The sequence below is a fragment of the Heloderma suspectum genome, chromosome 1, assembly GCF_057233095.1.
Source record: "Heloderma suspectum isolate Gila_16-S chromosome 1, 16-S_ref, whole genome shotgun sequence".
NCBI lineage: Eukaryota > Metazoa > Chordata > Lepidosauria > Squamata > Helodermatidae > Heloderma > Heloderma suspectum.
This window is the reverse complement of record NC_139458.1, coordinates 66,492,931-66,510,827: the sequence shown is the minus strand read 5'-3', so window position 1 is coordinate 66,510,827 and position 17,897 is coordinate 66,492,931. Positions and strand designations below refer to the sequence as shown.

The window sequence follows — 17,897 nt, the reverse complement described above, 5'->3', positions numbered from 1 at the left end:
TTAAAACTTCATGTTTCTCTGAGTTCTTAGTTCTGGAGTAGTTGCAGTAATCAACAGGGCTAGTCCTACTGTTAAACAGGGTAAGGCAGCTTGCCTCTAGGGAAAATTATCTTCTATTTCACCTGTAATCTCATACATACTTACCTAGGAGTAAGTCCCATTGAATTCACTGGGGCTTACTTCTGAGTAGATATAGACAGGATTATGCTGTTTGTTTATTATGATGTTTTTACTGGCACAAGGGCCCATTTGGATTTTCTGCTTCAGGTACCAAACTTTCTTGGGTTGTCTCTGGCAATCAAAGCCCTCTGTTCATTTTTATAGTCTGCACATGCCCTTCTCTTCTAATGTCAGTAAACACTATAAATCATGTATGTATTTTAATATATTATGCATGATTAATTTTGCAGGCATCTTCATATTTGGATGCATTACCAAAATTAATAAATCACAGATGAATGCTGTCAACGGAAAGCCAGAACTCTGAGAGCCAGTGTGGTGTAGTGGCTAGAGTGCTGGACAGGGAGTTGGGAGATCCAGGTTCTAGTCCCCACTTGGCCATGGAAGCTCACTGGGTGACTTTGGGCCAGTCACAGACTCTCAGCCCAACACACCTCACAGGGTTGTTGTGAGGATAAAATGGAGGAAGAGGAGGAGGATTATGTATGCCACCTTGAGTTCCTTAGAGGAAAAAAGGCAGGATATAAATGCGATAAATAAAGGAGAGAAGTAAGATAGTATATTCATAAAACTGCTAAATGAAGCTTGCATTCTACAAGCGTAGGCTCAAATTCCAACCATAGGCTTGGAATTTGGAACGAAACCCGATTCAATTCTGTGAAGGAGCAGCACTCACACAGCCCACATGTTATCCTAATTGTAGCTTGGCTTTTCTGTGCTTGAGCGCTGGCCTCTATGACGTAAATCTATTTGAGCCCTAATCCAACTAAAGTGTATCACAATGTAAGTTGCAATCCTATGCATATTTACTTGAAGTAAGCCCCAATTAATACAACCAACTCATTGCATTGATTTCAGTGGGAATTGCAGCACAATCCTATCCGCATTCACTTGGAAGTATGTTCCAGTGATTTCAGTGGGTTGTACTCTTTAGTAAGTGTGCATAGGATTGTAGTCATGTAGCCCAATCCTATGCATGATTTACTGGTAAATCCCACAATGTTCATTGGGGCTTACTCCAAGGTAAGTGTGCACATAAATAAAGCTTTAGTCACAACTAATTTCAGCTGGATCAAGACCAGTGTCTCAAGCCTTCAACTTTAGTTGTAAATATTTCAGTCTGTATACTTTTCTTGTGATCAGTGCATTTTGGACTAGGGGTATACCAACTTACATATTTCTAGCCAATACTGAAATAATGTTGGACTGAACTTATCTGGGGTTCATTGTATGTTTCTCATTTCAAGTAAGAGACCATATAGAACAATAGTACTCCTAAATGAATGCATATCCTGGGATTTAGTTCTACACCCCAGAATATCAAATCAAATTGATCTTAAGATGCCCCAAATTGGCAACCAAAAGGCCAGATTCCAGAGACCTGGACATATTCACTGACACCCTGCTCTCAAAAGAGAAATCCTAGATTACTGACACATAACTATGATTCTCAGAACTGTTTGCTCCAGACAGCCATAAAAGGCTTAATGTACCAGTGTCCACGAAAGGAAAATTACATTCCTGTTAGAGGCTCCAAGGAAAATCTCATTTCAAATCTCTTCTATATGCTTTGCCCTCTACATTTTAATATTTATCATCTTTCTTATCCTCATTCTTTCAGCCCTTCCCTTCCTTCTACTGAAAGTGATTTATGAATTATTTATGTAAGCCTCTTCCTAATAAATATCCATGACTATCTCTGTAAGACCTTTCTCACATGTAACCTCAAACTTAACAAAGGGAGATGTTTTAGCATCTACAATTATTTTATACAAATATTATATTTTCAGATTTTTCTAGGGATCATGATATCTTGGGCTATATGTGCACTAAAGTTTCAGCTTTCTAGGTCAAGTGGACTTGTTCTAATAATTCTGATATTCCTATGAGTTGTTGAGTCCCCAGCTTCTTTATATAAATTAGAGACACTGTTAGAAACAGGAGTAGAAGGAAGTGCTGGGCTCATCTTGTTTCACTACAATGAAAACAAAGACAAGACAAATTCCTAATATAATGTTTTCCCAACAATACTGTATCTGCATTATGACAAATATACTGATACTTCTAAAATCTTACCATATAATTCATTTTGGTGCTTTTTCGCAAAGGCTGTAGTGACATACTAAATCAGAACATTTACATCATAAAATGTGGTAAGTAGAACTGATTTTCACTTCAAGCAGCAATTACTTCTAAATTTATCAGCAGTGAAATGCAGCTTGATATGGTTAGTGGCATTATTACCAAGTATAACACACTGAATATAATACATTTGGACCAATCTAAATACTTTTTGACTTACTTTTGAAATCTTACTCTTGTTGTCTCCTGTCAAAAATGCCAAATTGTTGATTTCATTCTGAATCACAAAATTTTGTTCTTCTCTCTTGAAATTCTGAAATAAATGGCAAGTTAAAATGTGACTATTGAGTATTTATGTAAAAGGTTGATTATATTCATATCTGTAAATATGCATATTATAAAAATGAAATGTGAAACCTCATCTTACATGTGATTTACACCAGAGGATGAAAACTTCAGCTACCATTCGGAAAAGTTCATCAGAATCTGCATCTGGTTTTTTAAGCCAGTTGGATCTAAATAGAAAAAACAAAATAAGTTTATTAGACTAACACATGATTAATATGTGTTCTATACTATACTATTCCTGCTAGCTCCCTTGCTTTCTTCTGCACTTTGTTTCTGATAAGCACAATAGCAGCAGCCCACTGCAATGTAAAAGTATGCGTTTGTCCATCAACATATGTAGAAGCGATGCTCTTTACTCCTTTTACTGATAGGCTGCATGCATTTAATACATGGAGGGAGCAATCCTATGGCCGCTAGACAGCGGCTAGATGGCCATAGGATATCCTGTTTTCCAGGAACTGACCTCAAAGCCTGTGCTCCAAGGTCGGTTCCCGGAGAACTGACCTCCCACACTTTCATGCTGCTTCAGAGGCAGTATGGAACAGCCCCATCCTCCGTGCTCGCAAGAGGAGCGTGGAGCGGCTGGAAAGGGGCGTGGCTGGGAGCATTCTGGGGCGGGGCAGGCCTGTACGACACATCCAATGTGTCGTACAGCAGCCTCTTCCCCCGCTCCGCCCTCCCGTGGCTAGACAGCTGCAATGAGCTGTCTAGCTGAAAAAGCAGGGCAGGAGAAGCGTGGAGGGAATGATCCCCTCTGTGCTTCTCCTGCCCTGCTTTGGATAGGCAGTTGCCTCAGAGTTCGGAGGCGGTCGCCTATCTAGATGGCATTGCTCCCTAACAGTGCAATCCTATATATGTCTACTCAGAAGTAAATCCCACTGATAAACCTGGAAGTTAAGTCCCACTGAGCTCAGCGGTGCCTACTTCTGAGCCATTGTGTCAAGTATAGGATTCCACTGTAAGATGCTAATGTAGAAGATACATTACCTTTTATCACAATTTTTTTTCATAAAACCGCATTATCTTAAACACCACCCTATGTGATACAAGTATAATTAGTGTAGTAATGACATCTGTAGATCCCTTTGCAACAAACCAATAAAGACTTCAGAAATACACAAACTTTCAGGGTCTAGAGCTCACTTTGTAAGACGTATGGTCTAGAAAGTTTCTAATTCTAGAGTGATATACTTTCTCTAAAACAGAAATTTATTAAGAATATGTTTTTGTTTCAATATGTGAGCATGCTCATTGATTTTAGCAAATGAATGGCCTAAAGTGCCTGGGGGCATTTGGATGCAAGCTTTCAAGGTCAGAGAACTTTTCCCCCTTTAATGAGCATTGCTGATCTATTGAACAACTTCAGACATTAAGAGTATCATAACATTAAAATATTCTGAATTGTAAAATTTAAAAGGTAAGCTACGTTAGAAGGCTGAGAACTAGAAGCCTGCAATAATGATGATATGCTCATTGTGTATCTGAACATCCTGAATTCTTCTGTTCATACAGTGCTTCCCCGAATTAAAACTGATGTTAAGGCAATCATTCACATGTTCCTTTCTCAGCCTAACCTAAATTTAGTGAAGCTTGATAATGTTCTCTTTGCCCTATTCTTTATTGATTTTTTCAAGAAAGCACTCTATTCTTCCTTGTGCCAGGTGTCAAAGCTATCAAAGTTTCCACTTGCTGGCTTTAGTTAACACTGTTTGTTGATCCGTGAAGTGACCTTGACTTCCATGGCCTAGACAGGCACGATTTGCTTGTCTATTGGTCCAAAGAATAAGGGGACTCTATTATTTGAATTACACATAATCTGAATCCTGATTTTTCAACACTGTTATGGCAAGCTAATATTTCACACATGCAAATGACGGTGTAAATGAAAAATAGATTTTGTTTGCATTTTAAAGTGAGGTAAGAAAATTCCTTCACTTCCAGAAAATATTTTACTTTTTCATAATGCTGAATGATAGTTTGGCAATTTTCAGGGAGGGGAGAATTGGAGAAGTGATAAGTGGCAGACAAAATGCCAGTGTTTTTGAGGGGGAAAAGAGGAAATCGTTATAGTGTGTGTGTAGCTGGGCTCAAGGTTCCTGGGATGGCTCTTGTTATCTACTCACCCTGATGCAGGGCTAGCCAGTAGAGCTGGGACATCCTACAGCCTTAGGTGGGGCCAACTTACCATCTTTCTGACCCTATCTGGCACTGTGTTGATGCCTGAGAGAGACACTACCTCTGAGGCTGGAGCTGGAGAAAAAAAGCCCTCCCCCAAGCAGGTTATTGCTGATTTGGGCCAGCTGGGCTCAAGGTTCCTAGGACAGTTGACATGATTGCTCCTGAGTGCCCTTTCCTGAGTAGAGTTCATACTGCTCCATGGTATACCCCAGAGGTGAGAGCGATGAAACAAAATAGGAGATGGCTTGAGTACAGATGGAGAAGAACTTCTAGCCGGTGCAATCAAACCCTGGTGTGTGCCTATGGTAAGGTATACTCAGGGGCAGTGAGGATGACAAAGAAACAATAGTTCACTGCCTCCATTCAGTCTTCCATATGCTACCCAGCAGAGCTTTTCAGGGCTGTTTGTGGCCTATTATGTGCTGGCCCTAAGGAGACTATAGATCCATCTGAGGCCCGCTGTAATTCCTTTGCTAGGCACTCCCAGGGTAAAATCTCTTGCATCCGCCAAGACTTAGACTCCGGTCTTACAGCAGGTGAATCTGGTGAGGTGTCCACAGCACAGCCTTGTCCAGTTTTCTTTGATGAGTTTCAACTGGTACAGCTCTAAGATGTTGACAAGGTGCTTGGACTGGTTCATGCAGCCACTTCCATACTGGACCCTTGCCCCTCTTGGCTTAAAAAAACTGGCAGGAAAGGAACAGCTGACTGGGCCAGGGAGGTGATTAATGCCTCCTTGCAAAAGGGAGTGGTCCCAGGCCAGCTCAAAGAGGCGGTGATGAGACCACTCCTAAAGAAACCCTCTTTGGAACCGGTAAATCTTAATCATTTTAGGCCAGTGTGGAAGGTTCTTGAGCAGGTGGTTGCCAACCAGCTCCAAGCACTCTTGGAGGAGTGGGTCTGGAACCCAATTCAAAGTGTTGGTTTTGACCTATAAAGCCCTACACAGCTCGGGACCACAGTACCTGACAGCATGAACCGACGCCTCTCCCAGCATGAACCGACCCATATACTACACTCTGCATCTAATGCCCTCCTCTGGGAGCCTCCTCTGAGGGAGGCTCGGAGGGTGGCAAGAAGAGCAAAGGCCTTTTTGGTGGCAGCTTCCCATTTATGGAATAATCTACCTGATGAGGCCCGCCTGGTGCCAACATTGTCTTCTTTTCAGCGCCAGGTTAAAACTGCCCTCTTCTCTCAGGCATTTGACAGCGTATAATGAGTCTCTTGATTGTCTCTGGCTGATTGTTTTAAATTATTTTAGATATATGTTCTTGTTGTGTGTGTTATTTATGTAATTATGTGAATGACTTTTATATTTTATATGACGCATTTTAATGGTTTTTAATTTTTGTGAACCACCCAGAGAGCTTTGGCTATGGGGCAGTATAGAAATATAATAAATGAAATGAATGAAAAATGTGTGTTGCTTCTGAAGTGGCAGCAGTAGAGTCTGCCTCCCTTTTCTTTTTTCTCCGCTATAGACATAGTGACCTGGTTTGGATGATACAACAGCCCACCATGGGGTAATTAACCTTTCAGACACTGCAGTGTGTGCTGTCCACCATTGTGAATATGCAAGCCATGGCCAGGGATTGCTGTGGCTTGTCAAGTTGTATGAACCCGGACAGTGGAGGCTACTGGAGGTGTAACCCTTTAAAAATGGTCTATGTTAGGGTTGTTTAGCCCTCAAATAACCCCCACCACCTGGGTTAGGACAACATGACAAGCCATGGCAATCCCCGGCCAGGGCTTGCATATTCAAAATGGCAGCAGGCGCATGCCGCCTCTCCTTGTGGGTAAGTTAACCCACGATGGGCTGTCATGTCGTGCGAACTGGCCCAGTGTTTGTGCTGCAGTAAGTGCCAGCAGCCCAACAAGTGGCCTGGCAACCATCCCTCCCCTCAAAAATGCCCCTGAAATGATGCTATGAGAATAGACCTACAAAAGTGGGGAGGCATTTTCAGCTCAACTTTAATTTTTCGTATTACCTTCCAAACTACTCAGTTTATTTATCTGCTCTTAACATCTGTCAAGTGTTAGGAACATAAAGATGGTTAAATGTTTGTGAGTTTCAGTCTGCTATAATGGAAGGAAATCTAACTCAGTCACAATATTATTTCATCTATCTCTGCATGTACAATACTACAATTTTAGGCTAATGGGATTTGAAAAAGAAGATAAAGGAAGATAAGCATTCTTGAAAGAATCTTCTAGAGGTTAGGCTAGGTGAATAGGTTATGGCTGCTGGCTAGCCATTCACCTGTTGGGTGGATTGTTTGTTAATGTCCCAAAGTAGGTGGCTGATGGGAGTTAATGGCTGGAAGATAACTGGTGTTCTTTGTGTATTAGTTATCAGAGCTTTGAGGAGATCACATCCCACACTAAGGGGTGCGTATGTGTGACGGAACAAAAGAAACAATTTGGGAAACAAGACAGAGAAAATCAATCAATCAATGTAATATATTTTATATTCACCTACCTGTTGTTGTCTACATAACGGATCAACATAGGATAAAAAGCATAAAGATCTCGGCAAAGAACTGCAAATTCATCTAAAATGAGGAGTTCTGCTTCTTGGGTATCAGTTTTACTATCTGCTTTCAGTTGTTCCTCCTCCATCACTATCTTTATGGCTTTCTTCTTTAGTTTTTCCAGGGTTGGAATAAAATGACTTTTCAAAAGATCCGGTCTGGCTTTGCTAATAATTGGCTGAGCATACACTATATACAAAACACATATATGTGAAAATACATCTAAAACATATTTTATTACAGTGCAAGAAATTATATGCCCAAATACATTCTTTCTAGTTTTAACTTCATGACTGCACTGAACTGTGACTCTAGGCCTGAACTGTGATGTAAGAATATGTGCATGAGCTGCCTTGAGCCTCGGCGTCCCCTCCCTTATAGCGTTGCCCTTATTTTCGCTGTAGTCTACGTAAATCTTTACGTAGACTAGACGTGCCAAAATAAGGAAAGCAAATGGCGGTGCCCATGGGCCACTGCCATTTGCGTACGCGCTTTTTTTTTTCAAAGTCACCCGTGATAGGCTACGTGACGATTTACGTAGCCTATCACGGCTGACTTTGGAAATCTAGCCGTGATAGGCTACGTAAATTGTCACGTAGCCTATCACAGGTGTGTGTTTTTTGGGTTTTTTTTACTTTTTTATTTTGTAATGGTGGCAGCGGCAGCCGGTCAGGAGACCGGCCGCTGCCCCCAACGAAATGCCGCCGAACCGCCGCCGGGACCCGCTGCCGAGATGGACATTCGGTCACGGTAAGTCCCATCCCGGGGGGGGGGTGCGGGGGGCCGGCTGAGAATTTCCCCAACACTTTCGGGGGGCCGAATGCCTCGGCGCTCGGCCTCCTGAATATTCGTGGAGAAATTCTCCGCCATCCCTAAACATAACCCATTTTGAGGGGCATATTAGATGGCAGTCTTTTCTGTACAACATATATAAAAAATGGATATACGCATTTCTACTAGTTTCTGAAGTTATTGTTAGTTATCTTGATTGCTTTTTAAATGTAAGCACACTGACATGGAAAAAAGAGCCATTTTATACAATCATCACCCCACTCCCCCTCGCTTTTTTATAGGAAACTAATTGTGGTCATTTTTTTTCAGGAAAGTAATTGTGGTCATTTTTTTCCTATCTCTCTCTGATAGCTAAGTTTTCTGCACAAAGGAAGCCATATACTGTCAGATTTGAACGTAACCATATAGATAACTAATTTCATAAATTACAATGCTTGTTAAATGGAAATCTGACTGTGAGAGAGAGACCTTCATAAAGAAAGTTCAGCCATGAGAGAATTAATGTTTTCTTGGTGCGGACAAATATAACTGGTATAGTGATTGTTTGAATTAAATTTGCCTTAGGTACCTGCAATTCTCTTCATCCAAGTTGCTTCATCTATCCCCAGGTTGTTGTTGATGATTTTCAAAATGTTACCCAGTATTACGCTGAGATGCTCAGAGGTTACCATTGTGCAGCAGGGCCCAGCACTTTCAGAAACATTTTCAGGCCCTTTTTCCCACCAGAATGATAGGTAGTTGCATAGCATTGGCAAGATCACCTCAATCACATGTGGCATTTCAGTATATCTGGCTCCAGATTCTGCCAAGCTGTTTATTTCTTTCATTAAGCCATCCAAGTGAGGGATTTCTGGACACATTTCTTCTACTGTTTCAGGCATGCCTAAGACTTCACATTGTAATACATAACAATAATTTTGTGTAGGTTAACATGTTTAATGCATTAAATAGCTGAAACACAATTTATATAACTTTATTTCCACCACATCACTGACACAAGGAGACAAGTTTTATCCCTTCCTTTCTTGGACAAGAGCTAGACAGGTTGTCCATGGCTGCAAACATGATTCATCAGTTCGATAGCAATGGAGTCTTAGCTTCTATACTGTATATGAAGCTTTTCATTCATTCCATATCACAAAAGTCTAGTTCTCACAAGCAGATAATCAGCAAGTAATAAACAGATAACAATGAACCACTTCAGCCTACAGATGGGGGCCCATGTGACTGAATGCTGTACAATACAAAAAAAATCCCACATGAAATGGCATATTATGGTAAATATGATTGTGACAATATTATATGCTGAAGAAACAGTAAAATGCTAAAAAAAAATGAGCAAAACAAATTGTTGTCACTGTGGCTTCATTTGCACGGAGAACATAAAATTGTGACCTGGACAATCCACAGAGACAGTGATAGCTTCCTGGCAATGATTGCTATAACTGTGGCAGAAAATTTTCAGCTACTTTATTATGATGATGATGATCATCTTGATCATCATCATTATTATTAATTGCATTTATATCCTGCCTTTTTTCCTCTTGCAAGGAACCCAAGGCAGCTTACCTTATCCTCCTCCTGGCTGTTTTATCAACAACAACCCTGTGAGGTGGGTTGGGCTGAGAGTCTGTGACTGGCCCAAAGTCACCCAGTGAGCTTCCATGGCTGAGAGGGGACTAGAACCCGGATCTCCCGACTCCCAGTCCAACACTCTCGCCACTACATGACACTGGCACACTTCAATAATAGGAATCAGTTCTGAGTAACTGTGACCATTGTATCTGTGGAGAGCCCAAGGGTGAATATTTTGAATGTATGAACTTGCCCACAGATACATTCCAGAAGTAAATCTGATACAGAGTCTATTTTCACTATATTATGGCCATTCTATGTACTCTCTACTTCAGAATGTCTCCACATGATCTTTTTTCTGTGAGCTTTGGAGACACCTGGAGATTCAAAATTAACACCGAGACCAAACTAGATGTGGCACTGGAAATGTGTAATCAAGATCTCTCATACTGTTAGGAGCTGCTGGGAATGTGTGCAGCTCCTCCACGTGAGAAACCACCAAAGTTCAGACGGTAGCTTTTCAATGAAGTAACTGCAGGCCCTGAATTGACTTCATCCACCCAGGCTGACCACTGGATCCTCCTGGGCAGGCAGAAATTTAAGTCTTTGTGCTCTAGTTGAGCCTTGCTTGAGCAACACAGTTGTCCTGAACTCTGATGTGTTCCTATTTCCTTGGTTATTCTTTGGTCCTAACTACTGACTAGTTCTCCAGTCCTGACTCCTGGCCTGTCCCAAAGTGTCAGGTTCCCAGCTCCTGGCTTACCTCAAGCTCCTGCCCACAGCCCAGCCCTGATACATTTTTTAAGTTAATAGCAGTGGCATGGAGTCCCTAATCAGACTGGGCCACAGCACTGTGGGAGGTTCAGTCCTTTCCCACTGCATCTGTTTGTCCTGGAAGAACATAAACATATGTGTACCTTGCATGGGGCAAATAGCAACTGGGGGGAGGGTGATTTTAACCAGGAAAATGAGGCAGGAAGAAAGGTTTATACTACCTACCCCCAGTGCTGTGTTCATGATACAATTCCCCCATCCCTTGCCACACCACAGGAGATCCTGATCACAGATTTTCTCTGTCACATCCGATCTGGCCTTTCAATTTACTTATGTAATCTGGATGCAAGGCTGTGGGATGAATTAGTGCAACTACATAATTTAGCAAAATATACTTCAGTGGGAACACAGATAAAAAGCATGGCAAACTGGCTACTGTTAGACCAGTAGTGGGGAATATCTTTCAGCCTAAGGGCAGAATTCAATTTTGGAGAAGCTCTTGCGGGCCAGATTCCAGTGGTGGGTGGGCCCAAAGGCAAAAAGGTGGGGCCAAAAAAAGAGCATGTTGTAGCTTAAAGCTCTTACTGCCAAGTACCTAAGCCTTAGGAGAGGCATTTCAACCTTTTAGAATGGGATGAAACTGCTGGGGAAACTACCAAATCATTGGTGTTTGGGAGAAAGGGGTGGTGCCAGAGAAAGGGGGCATCTGGGGGACACCAAGAGGGCCAGATTTAGCCGATGAGTCTGAGGTTCCTTACCCCTGTGTTAGACTATATGCATGGTATCTAAACATGCTATAAACTTATCAATTCAGTTTTGTATCCATGGATATAACCGATATTTTTCATTACCACAGGCAACAAAATAAAACTAAAACTTATACAATAAAATTAAGTTATCAGACAACTTGATATATTATAGACACTTGTGCCATGGAGAAACCCACAGACTAATGGTCTTTTTACACACATGCAATTCCATAAGACCTTCAGTCAAACATATCTGTTAAAGAGGGTAACAGAAAATGTATCAGCATAGTTCCAAGTAAAGTGCAGGAAAATGTCTAAAAATGGACAAGGAAGATGCAGTTACATTTTCAATCCAAAGGACCATATACGTCCTGAAGCTGAAGCAAAGTACTTACTAGCTCTCTCTCTGGCAGTTTTTGTGTTGAAGACAGAGAGGGGATTGTAAAGATTGAGAGAAGGTTCAAGAAAGGCTACTGGAATTGCTGCTGCAAGAGAGGCTAAGCACTCACCAAGAGCTGGTCGTTGCCTGTAAATGACAGAATTAAAATGCTATAAATGGGGGGGGGGGATCTACAATGTATTAGAAATTCCAAGACATGAACTATTTTTCTAATCAAATTCACAGAATAAGGGTTGAATCCAATGCAGTGCTAGCAAAGTCTGCTAGTGCAATAGGCCTTTCTGTCCTCCCTGCCCCTGCAGCCCTCTGCACCATGGTAGAATCAGCTCCAGAGGGTTTCCCAACCCCCTGGAGCAGATTTTGAAGCCATGCAGACGGCTGCAAGAGGAAGAGAGAGTTGCCTCCTCCCAGTTCCACTGATGGAACAGTGTTAGATTCAACTTAAGTCAACTTTTATCAGCAGTAAGATTTGGATTCCAATGTTTCCTTAGTTGACTTTTCATATAGGAAATGTTTCCAAATAGGATTGCATGTATCTTTTAATAGAGAAGGCAATGTCATGTTAAACCATTCTTTGTGAATAATCAGAAGTTACAGCTCAATGCATTGCTCTGCTTGTGCTGCTGTAGAATTTTTAGTGACTTATATGTGAAAACACTCAGGGACCAAATCTCAACAGAATTCATTATCTCAGTTGGCCCAGGCCTATTTCTTTCTGTACCTTATAATATTAAATAGTACTAACAGTAACCTTGTGGAATATATAAACTGAATTATTTTGATTAACATGTATGTTTTCTGGAGGAGAATTAATAAATGGATTATTATGTGATTTTTTGTATTTATTTTTACAGAAAGTGGGAGGGAGTGCAGTCGAGGTTGGATCATCACCAAATTCTCTTCCCAGTGAGTCACCAATGTCGCTTCTCAATGCTTGGGAGAGAGGTAGGTGACTTCCATACTGTGAATTTTCACTTGTAACTTACTATGATAAAAAAACAGTCATTAAGCTGTTCTGCCAGTCTCATTTCAGTGGGAAGCTATTTAAACTGAACATGCATTTTTTTTTTCAATTTATATATACAGACTGAAAGTCAACTAGTGTTCAGAAGTAACTAATACTCAGCAGCAAAGAGAAACTCTATATATTCTGAGACATTTAAACCTGAGAAAATCAAAAAGTAATCTTCAGTGAAACTCTCCCCTTCCTTGGAAAAATGATGGTATGAATTTACCCTTTATAACTTTGATGATTTAAGCAACAGAAGAACAATCATGCAATGTGCATCAAAACGTCCCTATAAGGAACATGTGTGCGATATAGCTTATAATAAAATACACTGAAATAGACCATTCTGCCGCCTGTAAACCATGGAGGTGAATTGGGAACCAGAGTCCCCAGTGTGCTTCTTTGTATTAAACATATTTTACAATACTATGATCAAAACCAGGTTCCCATATAACCATGGTTAGGGAGGGGTTGTAGCTCAGCAGTAGAGCACATGCACTGTATGCATAAGGTCCCAAGTTCAACCCCCTGGCTTCTCCTGGTAGGCTTAGGACAAAATCCTGCCTAAATCCCCAGAGAGCCACTTTCAATCAGTGTCAACAATACTAAGCTAGATGGACCCATGGTCTGACTCAGTATAGGCAGTTTCCTACGTAACCCACTTTCAACTTCCCTCCCACACACAGGGTTGTGTTTGCTCTTGGACATCTGCATTTTCAACGCAGTAGAAGGAAAATCCACTTGGGGAGGATTTGGAGCTGGGAAATGGGTAGGCAGAGAAAGGGTTAAAACTCCCCCTGCTGCTTCCCCACTTTAATCACCTCTTCTGAATCTGCTTTCCTCAAGTCAAAACAAAACACAAACCCCATAACCAACAGAAGATTAGGGATGGATGGACTCATCTCCATCTGGTTTTGCCGGGCACTTGCCGAGCTGCTGTCGCCACTCCCCCCTGCTCATTGCGCTGCACCAGTTGCTGGATGGCCCAGCAAGCACCAACGAGCACCACGGGGCTGACAGTCCCCTTAGTGAGCATAGGAACCCATTCTGCATAAAAATGGCAGCTTGTGATTTCTGAGAAACAAATGCTATAGCTGTAGAGGGGCCATTTATGCAACACGACAGGTCAGTGTGTGGCAGCAGCAGGAAGGAGGGAAGGAAGGAGCCATGGTGCTGCCCCTCCCGCTGCCACCCATCATTGTGTGGAGAAGTTTCCCTTCTTCCCTATCGACGTCCCAGTGGGGAGGAGAAGGGAGACTTTTCCACAAAATGACGGGCACTGGAATTGCCTGCTGCCTGTCATTGTGCATAAAAGGTTCCCTTCTCCCTGCTGGGGCCAACAGGGAAGAAGGAAGACTTGTGCACAATGACCAGCAGCAGGCAATTCCAGTGCCTGTAATTTTGAGTAAAAATCCCCCTTCTTCTCCCTGCTGGGGCGGTGACAGGAAAAAAGGGAGACTTTTCTGCACAATGACTAGCAGAGGCAGGAAGGGCAGCACCATGGATCCTTCCTTCCCTGCCACTGCCAACACTGCTGCTATCAGCAATGGCCTGTAATGTTGCATAAATGGCCCCTTTACGGCGTCCAGTTATGCAGCATTAGATTTCCGGAAATCCTGAGCCTCCATTTTTATGCAAAATGGCAGCTTGCTAAGGGGACGGTTGGCCGCCGGGCACTCATGGACTGTGAAAGCACCTGGCAAATGGGTCCAGTGTGTGGCAGTGGCTCAGTGAGTTGGGTCCGGGAGGCTGAGGAGGGTCCACCGGACTCCATCCCCCTCTCAGACTCCTGTGACATCCCTATATGAGATGTGGGACACTCGCTTTGCATTAACTATAATTTGCATTGGTCCACACATAACATGGTATCATGGTATGAAGGAAAGAAAAGGGGGCAGAAATGTTATGGAGAGGGGAAGAGGTACATATCTTCAAGGCTGATTCCTGGTTTGCAAACCATGGTTTGCAGGTTGCAAGTCTGTCCAGACTAGACCAGTAAGCAACTGAACACTGAGTTGAATTCCTCCCTCCCACACTAGAAGCTGCTCCCAGAAAAAGCAGGTATGCAAGTCTAGGAATTGTGGAACATTGAACATTCAGTTGTGAAATATCCAATGATCTCAATAATGCAAGGATTTGTCAGAGTGTGCTGATGTATTCAAATTAAACTAAATTCAGAATTAAATTGAATCAAAATTAAACTCAAATTAAATTGAATACTTTATAGATCTTCAGTAACCTCTCTAATGAATATATTAATCCATGGTAGGTTCTCAAAAGAATCTTATCCCAGTGGTATTATTGTAAATATATTTTGGTTTAGTAATTCTGACCTTACTCATAAAAACATAATAGTAAACTAGAATGGCTTTCCAATAAATTAAAAAAAATCAATCTGTACATCTTGAATACAAGACGTTGTACAACTCCAGAAGGACATGCTTTAGCTGCTACAGTTTACTGTTGTATTTTGGGGCCATAGTAAATCTTAAGTTAGTTATATATAGTAAGAATATTTTTTTCTAGTACATTCAGTTCTTTCTATCAAGTACCTTTCAACATAAATGTTCTTTCCAGTTCCAAGAGAGTACAGGCTACAAAGAATTCTGTAACATGAAACTTGGACATCACCTACTGAAAGAAAGTAAAAATAAATGTTATTGTGTTCAAGCTAATATATATTTTACATCAAATATTTTAGTCTCTCTATGGGATTTATCCAAACAATGGCTGGTTCTTTCATATAATTTCTTATTGATAATGGATGTTTTATTAAATTTTAATTAACTTTCTATCCATTGTTGCCACTGGGTTGCATACATAAGCAGAGTTCCACTCACAGAAACAGTATTCCCAGTCTCCAAATATGGGAGGGGAAGAGCCTATTTTTTACCTATTCTCCCTTCTCTCTGAGCTAGCACCCCCCCCCCCATCTGCTCCATAGAGTTGTTTTTGTGGACCAGGTTGGGATGCAATTTGGGGGGCTGCAGAAGGAAGAGCAAACTGATGAAAATTGCCTGCCATCCTTTCCATTAATAGAAGGGCACCTTTGGATACAACCCAATATCTTTCAGAAATTAATTAAAATGCTATTGGATTAACAGACTATGATAATTAATCAAGTTTTATATTAAAATAACATTTAAAAACACCCATACAGTCCTTGTGAACCTGATCTAAAATACCTTCAAATCAGTGGGTGTCTTTTAATTAACTTCAAAGAGTATTAGATCATGGCCACTGATTTCCAGTCTTCTGTATTATTCACAATCTCCACCAATGCCTGATAGAAAATACCTTTCAACCGTATTTATTGGCATACCTGAGCTCAATGCTAAAGCAAGACCTCTTTAAAAAACACACATTTTCTTACCATAAATCTCTTGTTCTGGGGAGAGTGAGGAGGGCATTCAAAGATCCTTCGGGTTGCCCTTCCCCTCTGCAGGAGGCAGGGCTGGTCTGCAACTTTGACTCCTCTGCTGGGGGAGGCACTCCCAATTTCCCAGACTGGAACTGGCAAAAGCAGGAACTACCTCCAAAACAAACTAACTAAACACATACCAGTGAACAAACTCTTTAGCTGAACAAGCTAAAGGATAAAAAACCGAATAAAGAAAACATAGGTACTGGTAAGGAAATTCTAACTACCCCCCCCCCCCCCCGTGTAGCCTATCATCCAGAAGAACAAGACAAAATCACCAAGAAAACAGGGTGGGTCGAATGCCCTCCTTATTCTCCACAGAACAGGATATTTATAGTAAGAAAATTCCTGTTTTCTTCGGTAGAGCAAGGAGGACATTCGAAGATCCTTAGAAGATCCTATAGAAAAGCAGAGACAGAAACTGTGGGAGAGGTCTTGGTGATTAGACACTCTATGAATTAACCACCCTCTGAAGCACCCTTGTACCAAAGGCTGCTTCAGTCAATGCAAAAACATTAAAACATTGTCAGGTGGCTGCCCTACAAATTTCCTCCAGGGGAGCCTTACTCCAAAATACTGTGGAAGCCGCAGCTCCCCCTGACCAAATGAGCCACCACTCTGTGTGGAGGTGACTTACCAAAAGCCCAACATGATTCTGCATAGAATCACTGGCATAGCCACCTAGACAAGAGTCAAAGTGGAAACCTTCTTTCCCAAGGAAGCTGCCTGAAAGGAAATAAAAAGAGATTCAGACTTCCTGCACAAAGCTGTCCTATCTAAATAAAAACAAAGTGCCCTCCGGACATCTAATCTGTGCGCTTCTTCTGTGCACCAGATCTGGGAAAAGAGGGCAAAATAATGTCTTGGGCTCTTTCAGACTTTCAAAACATGGTGATTGTGGCAGAGATGGATGGGGTCTGGGTAAGTGTGGGTGGCTCAGCAAGCGGGTGTGGGCTCGAGCACAGGTCTGGGGATGCGCAAGTGGGGGCAGGGGCCGGGTAGGCACCCAGAGAACCCAGATGGGGGAGGGGAGGCACCCGTCCATCCCTACTTGGATTGCCTGGGGTGGATTATGCCAGGAATCTTCTGAGCCCCTTGCCCTGTATTCTGAGCCATAGAGATTGTAATAGGGGAACCATGTCATATGGATCTCTGACATGGTTGTGATTATTACTTTTTGACCATTCTGTAATTATTTATGGAGCCTATAGCTAACTGTCACCAGCTATATGTTTCCTGAAGAATGTAATCATAAAGCTTTTACCATGGGATATGCTACAATAAAAGAGTCTCATTGATTTGGGGTGTCCTGTGTCAGAATGCCAGAGTGCGTGCCTGAAGGATTGGGCCCATGACATCAACTCGGGACATCGGGACATACTCCAGACGGTGTATAGATGCTAGGAAATCCCAACTCTCTGTGCAATCTGTGCATCACACATATCTATTTGGGAAACTTCTATAGCTGAGAGGTTATGGCAAGAACCCTTCCCCCACTGTCCCAGCCTGCATGTCCCTAGCAGGTTTTAATTTATTCCCTCAGTTCTCTTTTGACTGCCATTGTGGTAGCCTCATCTAGGACCTTCTCCTGTGTTCAGTTTGTCTGAAAACTAAATATTACTAAAATGCTGAGGTTTTATTCATTCTTTTTCTCTTTTTATATTTCTGTCTTTATCTTCTGTGTTATTTGCTTTATTTTTTGTTTCCCAACCCTGTGATCGCCCTTGCAGATGTATCACCCCCAAGGCACTGTTTAGAAAGCTCTCCCATTGTGGGAGCAAGTTACTGCCATCTGATGCACACTTACTGTGACTTTTCTGTCCTGGAGAAGGACACATTGTTGAGGCTTGTCCTCATT

At 41.9% G+C, this 17,897-nt stretch overlaps 1 protein-coding gene across 1 annotated transcript in view; it reads right to left on the bottom strand.

Annotated features, from left to right (window-relative positions):
- RYR3 (ryanodine receptor 3) overlaps positions 1-17,897 on the bottom strand; it is a 593,263-nt gene that overhangs the window by 131,921 nt on the left and 443,445 nt on the right. Inside the window, exons 65-70 of the mRNA XM_084844796.1 lie at positions 15,171-15,252; positions 11,605-11,735; positions 8,680-9,000; positions 7,268-7,508; positions 2,690-2,777; positions 2,483-2,575 (exon numbers count right to left, since the gene is read on the bottom strand). Of these exons, the coding sequence (XP_084700922.1) occupies positions 2,483-2,575; positions 2,690-2,777; positions 7,268-7,508; positions 8,680-9,000; positions 11,605-11,735; positions 15,171-15,252 (956 nt within the window). The remainder of the gene's footprint in view (positions 1-2,482; positions 2,576-2,689; positions 2,778-7,267; positions 7,509-8,679; positions 9,001-11,604; positions 11,736-15,170; positions 15,253-17,897) is intronic.